The sequence below is a fragment of the Eleginops maclovinus genome, chromosome 11 (genome assembly GCF_036324505.1).
Source record: "Eleginops maclovinus isolate JMC-PN-2008 ecotype Puerto Natales chromosome 11, JC_Emac_rtc_rv5, whole genome shotgun sequence".
In the NCBI taxonomy this organism is placed as follows: domain Eukaryota; kingdom Metazoa; phylum Chordata; class Actinopteri; order Perciformes; family Eleginopidae; genus Eleginops; species Eleginops maclovinus.
In genome coordinates, this window is record NC_086359.1 from 16,205,222 (window position 1) to 16,223,753 (window position 18,532).

An 18,532-nucleotide genomic window follows, 5' to 3' on the forward strand; every position below is an offset into this window, starting at 1 on the left:
AGCCAGCTATGAGCGATGACTATTTTGTAATTTATTGTAGAATTGACCTGTTAACATCACGAGTATGTGGTTTAACCATTGAAGATTGTGGTGCTAATTATCTTAACATACATATCATTCTAAAAGTAAATAGACAAAACAAGCTTACCTCTGTGATAGATGAACAAATTAGTGACCGATGCCAAGGTTATCAGTGAGTACAGCATATACAGCTACAATACAATAAAATTACATTGAGCAGGAAGCCATCTTTGGTCTTCTTATCACTATAAACAAATGCATATAAATTTGTATTGTATCAAAAATAGAAATTACATAGCCATATTGAAAGTAAATTCACATTTGACAGACAATATAATGAGAATACCTAAGAAACATGTGAGATTACATTTTTTCAATCCTTGGCTTTAAGGACCCGATGGTTTTGCCACATTTTTGAACATTCATTTGTTTTTTTGAAGAGGTCCAACAATCTGTCAATATCGCTGTCACCCATATGTTTAGGACAGTATGCAACATGTATAACAGTAACACAAATGAAAAACCAAATAGATTGTCATTTCCTAAAACAAGCATGTGCTTTCTATCCTGGGCTCTGAAGGCGAGGCCTGATGGAGAGGAGAGGTTTGGTCAGGATTGGACATCCAGCTGTGACGAGTCCTGACAGAGGACACGCCCCTCTCCTCATCAGTGAGTCTTGGTGTGTCTTTAGTTAACAGTGTGTGTGTGTAGCTGTTCTCCCGGGGGTCAGAGTTCTTCTGTTCTCAGAGGCACACATGATGAGCTGCAGCCACAGTGGACCTCTGCTTGAGATTATAGGGAAGTGCTTTCAAAGTGTTTGATCCACTGTGGAAAAGGAAGAAAAGACGTGTTAATAAACCGCAGGGGAACACTGGGCAGCTTCTTTACTCGTGAAGAGCCATAGGACATTTTAAAAACTGTGCACTCAGGCTGTTCAGTCCTTGAGAGTGGAGTTCAGTCGGCATCAGAACTGTACCACCGTCTCTGCTGCTAGTTGTTTCACATGCAGCTCAGAAGGCTATTCTACTACAGAAATAAAAGATGAAAAAGAGAGGCTTTTATAGAAGGTGAATCCCTTTTGTTTTCCCCCGTCTTAATATTTTTGTTTTTGTTTTCCTGCCTTAATGTGATCTCTAAAATCAGGATCAAACTATTGGGGTTAATCTTCACACCATGCAGACTGCATCTTTGATGTATGTCTAAATAGTAAAGAGCTGATCATGGGCCAAATCCACAGGTTCTCAAATGTATCAAAAATAAATAACAAGCAATGTGTTTCAGCTTCACAAACTGCAGGGAGAAATTAAAAGATCCGTTAGTAATGTGCGTTATCAAATGTTTGTTGCATTGCATGTGTGAACAAGCTGATCTTAAAAAGCTTAAACAAATACATGCAATGCAAATGTTCCTCTGTCCCCAGAGAAGTTTGTATAATACTGAGCATTGTGATGAGGCGTTGCAATAAGTGTCTATCACCTGTGTTTTTTTTAAGGTATATTCTAGTGACTCTTTACACTGAAGTCATACAGAACAGACATTCTTTTGTGATAGCTACAATCTCAACACACTTCTGCCAATGGTTCTCAAGACTCTCATCACTTGTGTGTTCTGTTGTGTTTAGAAGAGGACGTCCCCTTGAATTATAATGTTGATATAACTAAGAAGGTGTAAGGACCTGCTTCACAAATAAGACAAAAAAACATCACTTTTGAAAACCCCGATAGTGGTCCTTATTTGAAACTTCATTTTTTAGACATTTCTTTAAGGTGTTTAGATAATGTTTGTTTTACAAGGTTCTTTAGGGTATTTTCTTCATCCTTGTGGTGTTAACTGATAAAATATAGACATTTGACCATGATTCAGAAAGAAAAGGACCTTTTTCTTCTTCATCTTACCATTCACCACGACAAGATGGAGCAGTCAAGGGTCGCTCTCCTTCTTTACTGTCACGTCTCCGTCTCCAGCCAAGATGGTGGAGATCTCTCCCTGCATGAAGGCCCAAGGCACAGAGGAACCGGCCAAGGGACAGCGCTCTCCGCTGGGGCAGTACACCTCCCCACCCTGACCCTGGCTGCGGATGAATCCTCTTGTACAGGGGAAGCAGAACTTGTGGTGCGGGACAGACGGACACTGGACGAAGTGAGTGTCCTCCAGGCGCTCTCTGCAGAGGGTGCAACAGAGCAGGGTGCCCTGAGAGCTGCTAGCAGAATCCCCAGCACTGGCATTGGTGCTTTGCCCCCCCGCACTCAAACCCTGACCCAAGGCTGCCTGGGAGACGGAGGTGGAGGAAGTTGATGGGCTGCTGCTGGTGGGACGCCCAGCTGAGGAGTGGGCTGTGGACATGCTGGGGCTGTCTCTGGCCATCTGACTGGAGCTCAGGCTGTCTGCGACTCCCATGAGTGCTGAGATGGGTGAGGGCTGGCTGTGTAGACGGGGTGGGCCCTCCTGAGGGGCAGCCATGCCAGGAAGAGGCTCCATACCCGAGTAAGCACCTCGTGGCCAGGGCTCTCTCGCTGGGTGATCAGGCCTGCCTTCGCTCTCTCCATTCTCAGAGCCCGGGGAAGCCTTGCGACGCCGGGTGGTGCTCTTCGCTGCAGCAGGGCGTCCAGCTGCTGCCATAGGCATACCTGCATCTGGCTGTGGCAGGACCTCTGGAATTGGGGGTTCTTTAAACATTCGCACACCATCATTCAACAGCTCAGAAAGCCCACGCCAGTCTCCGGTGCCTTGCCGCTTCTCATATTCCACATACCGTAGCCCAGAGTTCACCGCTTTACCTGCATCTTTGGCTGAGTCACGGAACATCTGCCTGACCAGGTCAGGGACTCCTGAGAAGATCATTCCAGAGCCAGCAGGGTACTCCACAAACACTTTCAGCTCAAACTCTGGAGTTGTGCTGGCATCAAAGGCCAGAACACGACCCATCAGATTATGGTCTTTCCTGAAGCGCACATTAAAGGGGACACAGCTGCTGAGCGCTACAAGCACATCCCTGACTGCTTTGGGACGATTTGGCCAGCCTTCAACCCGGCTGCGAGCCACCTCATTCAGTTCTGCCATCACCTCATTGTTCCTCCACACTGCAGGATCTATACCCACCAGAGCTGAGGTGCTAGCTCCCACACCCAGGGACACAACCTGCCTTCTGCCACCGTCTCCCATAATGGGGCCAGCTGAGACTGCAATTGGTGTGCCCCCAGCCCTGGAGCCTGATAAGGGGGTTAGAAGCCCATGAGGGGCTGCTACCAACCCCTGAGCTATCAACGCATGAGATATTGTTCCATGAAGACTAGGAACTGCCCCGACTATAGCTCGGCGGGTGTTCGGGCTCTGTCTGCTGCCCTCTGAGCTCACATCCTCAGCTCTGTGCAGGCCATTGGGGAGTCGAGAAGACACCCCGTACTCACCCCTCCCCCTTTCTATACGCTCTCCATGCTGCCTCCCTGCTTCAAGGGGCCCGGACGAGCTGGGTTTACCCTGCTGGGGACCGGGGGACCTGCCGTCTAAAACTCCGTGTGTGCTCTTCAGCTGCCTGGCAGTCTCAATGAGTAGCTCTATCCTGTCCGCCCCGTCGTAGTTGACACATCCCCGGCACACAGCCTCGCTGAACTCCCACAGCATGGCCCAGGGCATCTTCGGCAGGTCGCAGAGGTAGCACCATTGCCGTCTGGAGGAAGACTGCGAGGTGGAGGACATGTTGTTTACAGGCCCCGACCAAACTTTCTTCGGAGGCCTACACGTTACAACCTACGTTTCTTAACAATTCTTCACTTCTTACACACCACTCGCCACATCGCGCATTTTTAAGAGTGGAAATTTTACGAACTATCAGATCAAAACACCACCGTTAGCGACGGTATTTTAAAGTTAGCGACGTCTTCTTTCTCGATTTGTTCGTGTCGGTCTGTGTGGAAGGAAGTAAAATGTTACAAGACACCGGAAACACCTACGCGGCGGTGGCCCAGGGCACTTTGGGAATTGTAGTTTTTTCCTTACGCCACTACTATTCCTTGTATTTTATGATTAAATTCAGTAGGCAGAGCTGAAGGTTCACGTAACAAGGTAATGAGCCACTTCAGTTTAAACAGGAGGTAGGAGACGAATTCTACTTTGTATTTCCTTACCGATCGCAGTTGCTGGAATCAGCTCCTAAATGATAGAAGGGTAGCACTTCCTATTCCTGAGATATTCGTTTTGAGTGTTTTATTTAACATTTTTAATTGGGCATGCAAATTGACATTTAAATGCAAATATCGCTTGTGGTTGTCCAATATCGTGAGGAAGGAAGGCAAATTCAAATTTTAATTCGGATCATGTTTTAAGATTATGAACAAATCTTTTGCTAAAACAAAAACAAAAAAGCTTCTGAAGCTTTCAGCTGTATCCATTGGCCTTCATCCGTGGATGTGTAGTGTAGATATACATCATAGATAGGGCCACAAGTTATGTCTCAAAGCACCACATAGAATCTACCTGAAGTTGAAAATAGTTTGTCAAATAACTTGTATCAACGTGAAACAATTAACCCCCTTTAAAAAAATGGGGGAAAGTAATGTTAGACAGACACAACACATAGATGCATGCATGTAACCAACACATAATACTAATAGACACCTCAACAAAGGAGCCCTATTATGCCTTATAGGTGTTTGTGCATGTAAATGGTCAGCAAAGGCTAAAATCCCAAAGTTCCTATTAGATGTAATTTGTCTCCCACACTCTCTCTGAAAAGCCTTTATTGGACTCCTTTGTTTTCTTCCTTAACATAAAGACATCTCTATGTAACACTTGCACTTGTTTTGGCTAGCGCTCCTTCACATTGTACAGATGGGCTAAGGAGCAGGATATTTCTGACACATCTCTTAGCACTTGACCAATCACAAAAGAGGTGGCCAGCTATAACCAATCAGAGCAGACTGTGCTGCAGCACAGGCAGTATGAGTAAAATAAAGAGCTTTTTGAACATTAAAGCATTGAGACATTTCCCAGTAGAGGCACAAAATACAAATATTAACCTGAAAAGGAGCATTATAGGGTCCCTTAAAATGTAATTAAAAAATAGGTACTCATCTAAGGGGGTTATTTTGGAAGTGCTGCTAGTAACATGCCTTATAGGCAAGGCAAGTTTAATTATATAGCACCTTTCAACACAACGCAATTCAAAGTGCTTTACAAACATGAAAGACATTAAGAGCGTTAAAAAATGATACTTAATACTTGGGTTTAATATGGAAGTAAATAGGTCTATTAAGGGTAAATATTTTTCTAGCTTTAATTGATATCTTCTACTTGTGAAACTAAACCATAATACTGAAAATAATAGTGTAATATTCAAAGCCTGTGCATAGATGGTACGTGCTAAAGTGAAACAGATAATTAGCAACTCAATTCAGTATTCCAGCCTAAGTAATCTTTACAATAATATTGTTTCCTTAAAAACAGTGACAACTTGACATGAAAATCTTGACAGTGACTGAAAAGATGAACAACTCTTTCATATCTCCCACAGTTTAATCTTCATAGTGATAATCTTCTACTCCAGGTATTAACATTTGCAAGGCACCCTGACTGCAGTCAGTACACAGATGGCAGTGTGACCTTTTCATTTGGAAAACTACAGCTGCCAAGCAATGTATTTTAAATCCTTTTAAATGGATGATTACCAGTCGAGAGTGAAGAAATCATAAAAGATACAATACAAACAAATATGAAACGTGAACTATGGTTATATCAGCATTCACACTATGGTTACTCTTCACTGGTTTAAAAAAAAAAAATGTCCCCATTTTTATTTTTATTTCAGGGTAGTGAGAGGTTAATAAAACTAGTGTTGTGAAAGTACAAAATAAATTGCTAAACATCATAAATGTAAATAAATCATAAAAAAAACATGGTTTAAATAACATGTTCTAAAGCACATCAGTTCTAGTTTGTCAATACTGATTGAACGTTTGAAAGGGAGGTGAAACCAGAACTGTGGTAAACTCTATGCAAAGACACAAATTGTACAAATAGTAAGAGAGAGTATTTAGAGTATTTAGTTGGCATGGTGTGTAGTCGAGAAACACAGCTTCAGTGTGTAAGGGTAAGGCCCACCTGGAAGAGGTAAGAGAGCAAAAAAAAGGTAAGGGAAAATGTAAAGGCTTTAAAATGTTCAGTCTACATGACCAGCTTTTATTAAAACATCTTCGTATCTCTACGTAAAAAAATGAGAACTTACTAGGGTTTTTCATCTGGAAATGGTTAATCATAGCTAGGGCTTCCATGGCATCGTTGATGGATTCCCACTCCAAAAGGCCAGAGGAACTTCGCTCACCTGTGGGTTTTTGTTTGTAACCACACAAGATGCTGGGATTAGATTTGCATAATAGAAAACACTTTACTGCATGTACAGTGGTATGCAAAAGTTTGGGCACCCCTTAGGAAAACCACTGCATCAGTTTGTCACTTGCTGAGCTTTTGAAGCAGCAACTTCATTTTAACATATGTTATACCTTATGGTAACAGAAACATCTCAGTAGTGAAATAACTTTTATTGGTCAAACACAAACATGTTTATGTGCATTCAAACAAAAATAGGCATGTGCATAAATTTGGGCACCCCTAAGAAATAATTCCATTAATATTTAGTATTGCCTCCTTTTGCTGCAATAACGGCCTGTAGACGCCTCCTGTAGCCACAGACAAGTCCCTTAAGCCTGGCAGGTGGTATTTTGGCCCATTCTTCCACACAAAACGTCTCCAGTTCAGTCAGGTTTCTTGGCCTCCGTGCATGGACAGCCTTCTTCAAATAAATCCATACATTTTCAATGATGTTAAGGTCTGGGGACTGGGATGGCCATTCCAGAACATTGTACCTGTGCTTCTGCATGAATTCCTTGGTGGATTTTGATCGGTGCTTAGGATCATTGTCCTGCTGAAAAATCCAACCCCGGCGTAGCTTCAACTTTGTGACTGACTCTAGAACATTCTTGTCAAGAATCTCCTGGTACTGTAAGGAATTCATGTGGCCCTCAACTTTAACAAGTTTTCCAGTACCTGTGCTAGCCACACAGCCCCATAACATGATAGATCCTCCACCAAATTTTACAGTGGGCAACAAGTTCTTTTCATTGAATGCAGTGTGTTTTTTTCGCCATGCATACCTGTTCATGTTATGACCAAATAACTCAATCTTGGTCTCATCTGACCACAGTATTTTGTTCCAAAATGCTTCTGGCTTGTCCAGATGTGCTTTTGCATACCTCATGCGACTCTTCTTGTGATTAACACTCAGGAAAGGCTTTTTGCACATCACCCTTCCAATGAGCTCTTCCTGGTGCAAAGTACGCTGGATTGTGGAACGGTGAACAACTACACCATCAGCAGCCAGATGTTGTTGTAGTTCTCTGGAGGTGGTCTGTGGCTTCTCTGTGACCATTTTCACCATCCTTCGCCTGTGCCTTTCCCCTATTTTTGTCGGCCTACCACATCTTTCCTTCACACGGACTGTTCCTGTGGCCTTCCATTTCACAACTACGTTTCTGACTGTGGAGACAGACAGTTTAAACCTGTCAGATAATTTTTTGTACCCTTCTCCTAATTTATAATGTTGGATTATCTTAGCTTTCAGGTCAGTGGAGAGTTGTTTTGAGGTCCCCATCTTGCCACTCCCTAAGAAAGAACCTAGGCCAGGCACAGCCAGCTATTACCTATGTTAAATAGCCTTTTTCATGATTGGTTCCACCTGTCTTTGTAATTGAAGGTCTAATGAGCTAATCAAAGCAATTTTGTGCAGCAACCTGTCAGCTATAAATCCGTACAGGTGTTGAAATGAATGCTATTTATAAGGGTGCCCAAACTTTTGCACATCCCATTTTTTGCATTTTATTTTATTATAATAAAACTATGTAATGCTACCCTAAGAATTTTGGTCTGGAAAACACTAAAACGTCTACATCTTTGTAGGAAAACAAATGTTGTTGCTGTGATCTTCTATTATAAAGGAAAAGCAAATTGTCATGAAATCTCAGAGGGGTGCCCAAACTTTTGCATACCACTGTAAATACCCAAAACCAGCTGGACTATATATAATTTTAGTTAATGTAATCTTCTCTTTAACATTGATTCAGTCTTCACTTTGTAACAGAGTAAATTATGTTTACGCTGCTAAAACATTTGTCTGTGTTCCCCAAATCCAGTTTTGATTAACAGTAGTCATTTTTTTTATCCATTTTAAATAATTTAGTTAGCATATTAAACTTTGTATTTAAAAGAAAAGCTGGGGTTTGCTACACACTAACAGTTCCCTGTAAGTGTAATTGTTAAAGTGTTTGGTATTTACACACATCTACATAGTACCACTCATTACCTTGCTTTTTTCAAATATAGAAGTTAGTATCCTCATAAAAAACTGTAAAATCAAAGCACAAACATCCTTATTTACTAGAGGCCAGGCTGGAACTTATAGTACTCACTCTTTCCGGTGAAAAGCTTTACACTTGTGGCACACTTAATTCCTAGTTCATCGCAGACCTAGAAAGAGAAGAGATGTTAGTGGAAGTTTGAGGCGGTGTGTGAAAAGTCAAACCTACATTTCCCAGGTACAACCCTGGAGGCTTTTCTTACCTGGTTGAAGATCTCTGCAGTGATGTCGGGCTGTGCGTTGAAGAAGTGCAGGACGTTACTCGGATGCTGGATCCGGTTCTTTGCCGCCTGCTCTGGGGAGGTAAAGCGATTGTTTCGGGATCCGTGGAAATCTTTGAAGCTGCTGGTGTTGTCTTCTAACTGGTAGCACTGTCCCGGCACGATGGCCTGCTGCTTTGACACACTGCCAAGGAAAGAGAGTCAGAGGTTGTACATCATGTTTTTAAATATAGTTTATGTATTCTAATGTTTTGGGATCGTTTGGACAACTGCTCTTACCAAACGTTGAGTTTCTGTCCGAAAAGGAAGTTGTTGTTGAGGTGGGTGATGGCCCTGTCCACAGAGTAACAGTCTCCCATCTCCACCATTGCCGCTCCGGGCTTACTCTTCATGAACTTAATCTGAAGGGAGGACAATATCCAGTTGAGAACCACCCAAATAAGGAACTACTGTTGCAAAAAACAAGTATTTTCATCACCGATCCGTCAATGAGTTTCTTAATTAATGAACTTGTGATTTAGTCTATGAAGTGATTTAGTCTATGAAATATAAAACAATAAACGGAATTCAAGTTCTCAGAGGCGTGGCGATGTCTTCAGTTTCCCTATTCTGTCCAACATTCTAAAATATAATGAGCGATCAATCACTCAATATAAAAGTGCTTAAAACTTATCTGTCAATCAATTTAACACACTTTTGTTGTCCCCTTTCCTTTTCCTGCCACTGCCAGTCAAATAAACAACATTAAACAGAACATTTGGCTCCTGGGTGACGTTAATGATTTCAGTTCTTTCAGCATCATGTCACTCACCCTCTCTACGTTGCCGTAGAGACAGAAGATGTTGAAGACCTTGTCGGCATTGACCTTGGAGGGCTCAAGGCCGTAAACCATTAGAACTGGTGAGTCAGCGTGAGGCCCGTACTCAGGGGGAGGGGGGCCATATCCGGGGCCGTAGCGCTGGCTACCCCTGCCACGCCCACCCATACCTGGCCCCATGCGATGGGGAGGAGGGGGCCCGTAGTTGTCTTCACTGTAACCATGATAACCTCCTTGAGGGCCACCTTAACCAGAGAGCAAATATTCAAGGTACAGATAAAGTTTTGGAATGTGATCCTTTTCTTTATAAATGTCTTTATGGGATATTTACCATAATCCGGCGGGTGGTCTCCCAGAAGGGCGGGCTGCCTCTGGCGTTTGTTGGGATTGGCATTGGGATCTAAAATGGTAAAATCAAAATTGCCTATCAACAGCTTCCTCACCTAATGTGTACTAAGGGGCAAGGATGTGATTGACATGCAACAGAGGGGCCTGACATTGCAAGTGTTACTACGTGACATAATGGAGATTTCCTTTAGCAGTGATTTTGAAAATAGCTTTCTGATAAGTTTAACAAAAGACCTCTTATCATCTATCCCAGTACAACCACACACACACACCTTGTGAATTGTTCCAATTGCCTTCCCCATCAGCATCTGTGCAGGTACACATACACACACATCAAATCCAAATCAAATCAAAAAATATAAGTTTTGCAACACTATATCAACATTATATTATGTCCCATATTACACACATTCTGGTAGAAGATCAGAGAGAAAAATATGTGTCAGAGATATGAGCATGTTTTATTGAAAACTATTAAAACTCTTCAGTTATTACAAACAAGGAAATTACAGACGTATAACATCCAAAAGAATTGTCACCCGTATCAGTTTCGGCTAGATTACATGAAACACTGAAAAGATATACTTGGCTTTGAAATGTTATTGCAATTAATTAACCTCTTAAAGTGAAACAAAGCATTTCACAGAGCTTGTGGCGCTCAGAGCTACTATTATCTATTACAGAAAGAACAAGTTACACTCCCATACCCACCCAAATGACATGCCCTCCCCCGATAGACAGACATGGGCGGATTGAAGGTAAGTCAATGGACCTTTAGCTGCTCCACGAATGCGGAGGGCCACCAGGATTTGTCAATTTACACCATATGGCCAGAACCCCCCAGACTCTGATAAACGTAACTGGTGATTGAGCGAGAAAACCAATTATGCTATATGTGTTTTATTTAGATTTGAATCTTAAACAAAACAAATTGGAAAATGGGATCCGACTCCACAATTCAGTATACAGTTCAGCTTTCTAACGTGAATCATTTGTGGAGAAACTTAAGAGTGCATTGAAAGTCACCAAAAAAAGAGACATTCTCCATCCTTTTAGGTTGTAAAAAAGCTCTCCAAAAACACATTCTCTGCCCAACAGCGAGCCCTTCTGTCAGATTGTGTTTTTCAATGCCATGGAATGTGAGCCGTTTTCCATCCAAACAGATGTGGAATAAACCATTCTATGAGGGGACGTTAATATCATGCATCACATCCAGAACCATTACTACTTTGACATTTCCATTCAACATAAAATCTGAACTTAACAAATCTGGGATCTTTTAATTCCTCCAGAAATATTAGTCTAATTATTATTAGCTGCTGTATGTTACCTTTACTTTACAAACCAACAGTGCTGAAACTAAATAAAAAAACAGCACTAAGACCAAAATCCAAATAAAAAAATATATATATACAGCTCCGGAAATAATTAAGAGACCACTCCAGCATTATCAGTTTCTCTGGTTAACAAATAGATTTGTCTTTGAGTTACATGATTTTTTAAATGTCTTTATTGTATTCTATAATCTACTGACAACATTTCTCTGTGTTGGAATTCAACACACACTGGAATGTCTGCCACACATGTAGAGATAAAGATTTAGGAAACATTTGGAGTGGTCTCCTCATTTTTTCCAGGGCTGTACATAATAAAAGTATCAATTCTTTAACTCCTTACTGACCCCCCTTGTTCCGGTGAATAATACAGTAAAGGTAGAGGGTCTCTGCTTCAGGTTTTGTCCCTGTGCTCTGTACATGATAAAGTGTCTTCCAGTCCTGTTCTCTATGAAACGTGTCATGAGGTAACTTATGATTAGGCGCTGTATAAAACGGTGACTTGCTTGCAACCCAACATGAAGTCATATAGGATATAGAATAATAATTTTAAAAATCAATTATTTAAACGATATAAAGTTAAGAACCTTTACCTTTGTGAATTGTGTTGTTTTTTAGTTGCTATAGGCCAATGTTTTATTGATTTATTAACTCAACAATTTAGTTTCACAATAACTTTTAACCATCAAGTCAGATTATGAATTCATTTGTCGAGTACTTACAGCACCACACATGGAGCATGGGACACAGTGGGCAGGTAGGGGGCAGTCTTCAGCAACGATGCTACCCGCCAACCTCTTGACTCCAGCCTCAACTCATTCTCCCTCTTCAGTCTTTTCTTCCTCCTTTCCTTCCTTGCATCCCCACCACCAGAGAGAAAAGTACATCCACACAGCCATTCTTGGTTTTGATTGCTGCCGCTTTTGTTTTGAAAGTTGCTATAGAGGCTCATTTCCAGCTTACCGTGCTCTGACCACAAAGCAGGACATTTGCACCGTTTGAGAATGGGCTGTCTGTCCGCAGACACACTGAGCCAAACCTGCATCACACGGGAGGCGGTAGAGGCATCACTATAGGCCGGTGCAAAAAAAAAAAAAAAAGGGAAAATGAAACAACGCAGAAACAACACAAGAACATCACAGAGAGGGAAATGGGGAGGAAGGAACAGGGGAGAAAAAACAACACCAGAGTCCATAAATGTAGAAAGCTTTAGGAAAGGGTCTGAATCTGTTTGCTCTGTGCTTGTATGCTTGATAGGTGTTTGATGCTTGTGTCTTCGTAGGCCCCCCCTTGGTGGATGTTTCTTCTCGTGTAAAAAGGGATGCTTGCTTTTTTGGTTTAAAGCGGTCAGCCACTTGCAAAGTCAAAAGGCCTCTAGCGCTTGACAATAAGTCATCTGGAATATCTGCGTGACCATGTGCTGTCGTGGCGTTTCAGCTGTGTGTTGCCGTGGATATTCAGCTCGTTGTGTGGTCATGTTGTGTTCGGCACGGCGAGGTAGAGGCGGGCGGTATAAGCGTCTGTGAAAGAGAGTGGCCTCTTTTTTTGATTACTGCCCAAGTGTGTGGTGTCGTCTGTTCCCTGGTCAGGCTTAGTGTGTATGAAACTCCTCTGTGGCTCCCCTGTGGTTGTGTTATGGCAGGCTCATCCCATGGGCCACCACACGTGACTCCCGCCCTCATCATCAATGTGTTGTGACTCCTCAGGGCTCTGCAGATGTGCTGTACTGGTAAAGAGCTGGTGGTGGATGCTTATCAATCTATCAGTCTGTGGTGGATATGCGAGGTGTCTGTTTGCTTGGAGTATTTCTGTCCCTCAAACTGAAACTGAAATGTCCACCACCACAAAATAAAATAGACTCCCATGTCAGGTGGTGGAGATAGGGGTGATGATGGACTTGGAATAAGGAAGTAGTGAGTTGAGGTTGTGTTCCGGTATTTGTTGCCCCACTGTGTCCGATGTATGCCACGGAGCGGATATACGTAAGTTGTGGCTGTGGGTGCTGTTATACTGTAGCTGTAGGAAGCGCTGTGTCTGCTGAGAGGCTGAGGTAAAGCCTGAATGAGTTGGCACAGTGAGGACACAAGGAGTACCTTTGGGTTTGTTAGGCAGCACAAACTATAGAATGTCATACACCTGTATAAAACTGGAAATGTACATGTCGTAGTCATGGATGTGTACAAGAAAAACCCCTACGTAATTTTACCAAAAACAAAAGACAATGAGAACTGTCCTTAGTGCTAACACGTGTTGCTCACCACACAGAATTTAAGGCAGATATGAATTGCGTCTCCATCTCAGATCCTGAAACCTCATCACTGTTTGCCAGCTTGCATTTAGCAGTATTATGTATTTTGGTCGTTAAAGTGGCAGAGAAAGTTTCTTTCATGGATGTATACGCATGCAATGCTTTTGATTTTGAAGTTCTATATGTTTAAAATTTGATTTTAGCAGTAATTAACAAACAAAAAAACAATCAAATCTCAACATTATCTGGTGTTTGTTAAAGGCAATCAACAAGTCTTAATACAACTGCAGTTTGTTGACACTTAATACACTTATCTGAAAGCTTAAGATGTAAATGACATTCTTAAGTGAGTTTTTAATGTATGCTTCACCTTAAAACATCCCAGGCAAGGGAGCATGTTATTGTTTCACAAATCTGTTGTTCCATATTTAATATTTGCAAGCAAAACATACCAAAAAATGTAACCCATTATTATACTTGGGATCCATCCAATAAATACAGACAGAGATGCCATCCAACATTAGCAGCTGTCTCTGCTAACCAACAACAAAGCGTCTCAGATCATTGTATTTATGATCCAACTAAACTCCACCCACGGCCCTCCCATTATGAAAAATAATTATCTAGTAGATAAAAGCCTGGTACTTGTTTAAGATCTCAGCAGTGGCCCCATGGGGCCTGCAACAAAGAAGTGCCGAGTGCTCCCACAAGTCATCTCAGCTTGCTAGTGCAATGTCTAATAAAAGCTATGATAAAATCTCCACTATGTTTGAAGGAAGGCTAACAGGTGTGATCGTCTATGCAGAGGGTGTGAGGTTGTGTAGCTGTGACATGCTCTACGGGGTATGTGAACCTATGTGAAGAGTAGTGCGACTACTGTGACGGGTGCATGCATGAACCTGTGTTAAAGGTTGGCTGCCTTTGAGGTTGCTCCTCATGCCCTTACTTTGAGCCTGCTATGTGGCGAGAAAAATGCATGAAAACAGTGAAGGCATCACAGGAATACTGCCTGTGAACACGGTGGTGGAAACCATTCATCTGTGATCAGAGGCAATACCCCCGGAGGCAGAGAACCCTAACGATCCCAAACAGGGGAATGAGAGGAGAAGAGAAGAAAAAAAGGGGGTAGGAAAGGTCGGGGACTGCGTGTTACCTTGGCCACTGAGGTTGGGGTTGGTATAGTCCCACGTGTCCTGGTCGTTCTTGAAGACATTAAGGCGTGCTGGCTGTGAATGGGATTGGATTACCAAAAATCAATACTCGCATTCTCTCACTAACATCACATGTTCATTCACAGGTCAAAAGTTGTCTGGACACCGCCGTACACTTACCTTGGCATACTCAATCTTTAGAGTGCAGCAGCCAGAGTAGATGTCTGCTCCGTTCAGCGAGGCTTTGGCTCTCTGAGCACTTTGGACTGAATCAAATGTGAAGGCAGAAAGTTAAGGGGAGGTCTAATTATAGAGTTTTTGAGGGGATCAACATTTTGTCAATTCTAGTGCATCCAAATGCAAAACAATATGTCCAATTAAAAAGACACACTTTAAAAAGGATATTCCACCATGGCCTGAACACCATTCTTTCTGAAAATGACGATCCTCTGCACAGGACCGCAGTTGTTACAAATGGTGTAGAGCACATCCTGCAGAGGAACACAGAAACGTTCAGATATAATCAGTAAGACACTATATTTTTGCCATTTCTAGAACAAATCATTTGATGAGCTGAAAGGGGGAACTCAATTAACAGCAGTTTTTAGTATAGTATCTTTTATGAAGGTAAAATAAACAACACACAATATTTGCATTCTTACATCATGCTCGTGCAAAATAATATGTCTTTATACTTTTACACTAGTTTGCAATACCAGATTCTATGAATGCAGTGTGAAAAGAATGGATATTGTTTGATGGTCATAGTACCTCTTAACTTACACTGAGAATTTATTTTATTTTAAACCCTATTTTACAGAGTGATTTAATTTATAATCCTGTCTGCGTTTGTTATAATATATAACTGTCCATGTATCCAGTTCTACACACATTCTACTACACAATGATGGGACACTGTCACTACGAACAAAATACCCTTTTTATAATGCAGTTACCGTGGTGATAGGATAGATGGGGTTGATGATTGTGAGCAGCAGCACGTTGTTGACGCTCCGGGTGTCGTCGGAGTCTCCTGGCCGGGAGATCTTTTGGCTGGTGGAGTAGTTGATGAAGGCAGGGGTGGCCCGCGATGTAAACCTGGTTCTCTGCTGCGTATGTAACAGCATTGCAGGAGCCATTCATGTCTTCATACTCCACCAGGGCCTGGCGCTTCTTTGGCATCATAACCACATAACTGTGAATAAATATTGTAAGAGGACAATTTTAGGACCCATAAACTACATCACTGAAGATGTATTGGTTAAAGTATGAGTCACATTGCTATTGCACTGACTTTGACTATAACTAACTCAATATTAACCACCACTTTGGTACATTTTCATATCATTGAAAGTATGGATTCCTTGTAATAGCAAAGAGATGACAAGAATTATTATTATTCAAATCTGCAGCTTCACATAGATTTAGTTGTATAGGTTTTTTGACTTGCAGTGTTCACATATAAAACTAAAGGAACCAGTTTCCAACAAACACAGTCAGATAAGCTGTTGGTATGCCACTTGCCCAGTATGGAACAAGATCCAAAGGTTGTACAGTAATATGCAAAACAGCTACAGCATAGCATAAAGAAAATGACATAGAATAGTGCCAGAAAATAGTGAACGTGACACAATGGTGCAATTAAAATGCATGAATATGTAGACTCTGTACATGTCAGATAAAATAAGATAAAAATGAATGTGAAACTCATTACTGTACAGTGGAATAAAATACTGTATATTGTAATAACAAAATTACATAGAGGGACAGTTCTATCCCTCAGGCTATGAGAATGCTGAACTGTATACAGCACATTCATCAATAGGTGGACTGTAAACTGATGAATGTGCTGTATACAGTTCAGCAGTCTCATAGCTTGAGGGAAAGAACTGTCCCTCAGTCTGGTGGTCAGCACAGATAAGTAGTCAACTTGTGTGTGAGTGTGTTTATGAGGTTAACATGATCGTTCATACATCACATCCCAATAATAGCACAAAGAAACATACTACAGAATACAGTCAAAGTAAGTTAGGCATACACGTTATTACAGCAGGCCCAGACAACAGGAGATACAATCCAAATGATTGTTGTTATTGGGTTGCATCACGCACATAAAGAGCAATTTCAGATTTCTAAATATCATCCATGATGAGCACCGATGAGTCTGCATCTGTGAACCCTTCATACTAGCAGATCATGTGGGCAGAACATTGAGTTCTCCTCCTCATATAGAGATTTAAATCAGACATATTTTATCCAAAACTCCTGTAGTCTAAGCGAGAGTACAGGGACTGTTATTACCTGATGGCCCCAAACTCCTGCAGGGCCTCCACCAGGTCAGACTCCATGATGCCGTCCACCAGGCCCCTGATGTGCACCACCTGGGAGGGCAGCGGTTTATGAGGGTCATCATAGCTCTCCTGAAAACACACAACATGATGCTTGTGGGGTCAAAAATACTTCCACCGCTTCTGGACAGGTGATGGAGCCGCAGCAGACCGGTAGTACACGTTATGAATTAGCAGCCCAAGTCAGTGAGTCCTGCATAATAACGTGTACTGTGCTGCAGAATGGCGTTATTAACATGGACGTAACATACCATGAACGTTTAAGGGGTGTCTGACATAAACAGTATTTGTTTATAATTGCCAAACTTATCAATAACTTACACCTGTTTGAAGGAGTACGGAAAGTGGCATTATCTATGTGTCACTATATTGCAATACAATATAATTTAGGCACATTCCATGACGCCTTGTTTTAGCTCACCCTCAGCGTTACAGTGAATTGGTTTGCTACACAGCCGGCTAGCTTCTGCCTAAAAGCTAGCTGCTTGATAAGCACTGTCAGATACTTTGTCAGGCTAAATTCATATCTTAAAAACGCAGAACCAGGTAAATGTTGTTCAAATAAAACCACAACTATCAAGGCCAAAGGCAGAGCCCCACCGTTGTCATTCCTCCGTCCTCAGTTTTTAGTCTTTTCGTTGCTCTGCCACCTTCTCCGAAGTATCGGCCTGCAGCAGCAGCCATGTTGTCCTGTCCCCTGTGCCGTGCAAATGCTGCATTCAGGAATTGTGGGAAAACAACATTTTGTTCAACGACTTGATTTTACGTTGGCCTACCCAAAGTTTAAGTGTTTTCAATTGAGTCAATTGAGAAATCACATTTTCTTCTACAGATGGAAACAATATGGAAACGTCATTTAGCTTGACATTTTCTTATGAAACTGCCACCAGACCAGGAATCACATATATGTAAGTATTTCCACTTAACGGTTCAGAGCTCAATTGATCGCCTCACCCTGACAATCATTAATAATATTGTGTCCTCCAGAGAGGATGTGAGGTTCAATGGAATTTTGAATAGCCAAAACACAGACGAACACTGTTAAACTCTAACAAGCCTGTGAATCATAAAAAATAATAAACTAAACCGCATTACTTTCACTTGACTCATTGTTCTTCAACCATAAAACCATGCTAGGATTTAAATAACCTGGAAGTGTTTCCCAACATGCATGTCAGAACTTCTCGCTAAAGGAAATGGATAATGTATAATTAAAGTGACCCAAACAGCATCATTAACGCTTAAGCACCCTTGTCCATATGTGTCCTATTTCTAAATAACGGCAAAACTTGTCTTGTATAGCTAGTATGTGTTCTAACTACACAATAACAACTAGGCCAATTTAAATGTTAATAATCTCAGAACAGTTCATCTAGTTTGGCTGAGGCAGCTCTGATCCAGGTGATGACTCTTTAGCCAATGACCCAGAGGATTTGCACTGGTCTGGATCCAGTCATCATGTCATCCTGAATGAATGCTTTATAAAATTAATCAGAATTGTATGTCAGTCTTGCTTTTACCATATTAAAAATACTTAAAAGTATTACATATTCAAATAAATATTTCTATCCTTTTATTATTCCCAAAGCTGCTTTTCAATATTTTTAGATGTACAATTCTAACAGAAATCTTCTATAGCA

At 41.6% G+C, this 18,532-nt stretch overlaps 2 protein-coding genes across 2 annotated transcripts; both read right to left on the minus strand.

The window, feature by feature from the left end:
* Positions 1–9: 9 nt before the first annotated feature.
* LOC134871989 (interferon regulatory factor 2-binding protein 1-like) lies at positions 10–3,952 on the minus strand. Its single transcript, XM_063895043.1, has 2 exons — positions 1,917–3,952; positions 10–846 (listed from the first exon to the last, which is right to left on the minus strand). The coding sequence occupies exon 1, from the start codon at positions 3,715–3,717 to the stop codon at positions 1,942–1,944; it is 1,776 nt and encodes a 591-aa protein (XP_063751113.1). The 5' UTR covers positions 3,718–3,952; the 3' UTR covers positions 10–846; positions 1,917–1,941.
* A 1,561-nt stretch (positions 3,953–5,513) lies between these two features.
* hnrnpl (heterogeneous nuclear ribonucleoprotein L) lies at positions 5,514–17,590 on the minus strand. The gene is given in 15 exon segments (XM_063895761.1): positions 5,514–6,117; positions 6,242–6,337; positions 8,478–8,535; positions 8,629–8,830; positions 8,926–9,047; positions 9,458–9,708; positions 9,795–9,863; positions 10,084–10,119; positions 14,547–14,619; positions 14,725–14,819; positions 14,948–15,035; positions 15,501–15,623; positions 15,625–15,739; positions 16,846–16,964; positions 17,493–17,590. Coding segments are annotated over 15 exon segments (1,590 nt in total). The 5' UTR covers positions 17,577–17,590; the 3' UTR covers positions 5,514–6,058.
* Positions 17,591–18,532: the final 942 nt, after the last annotated feature.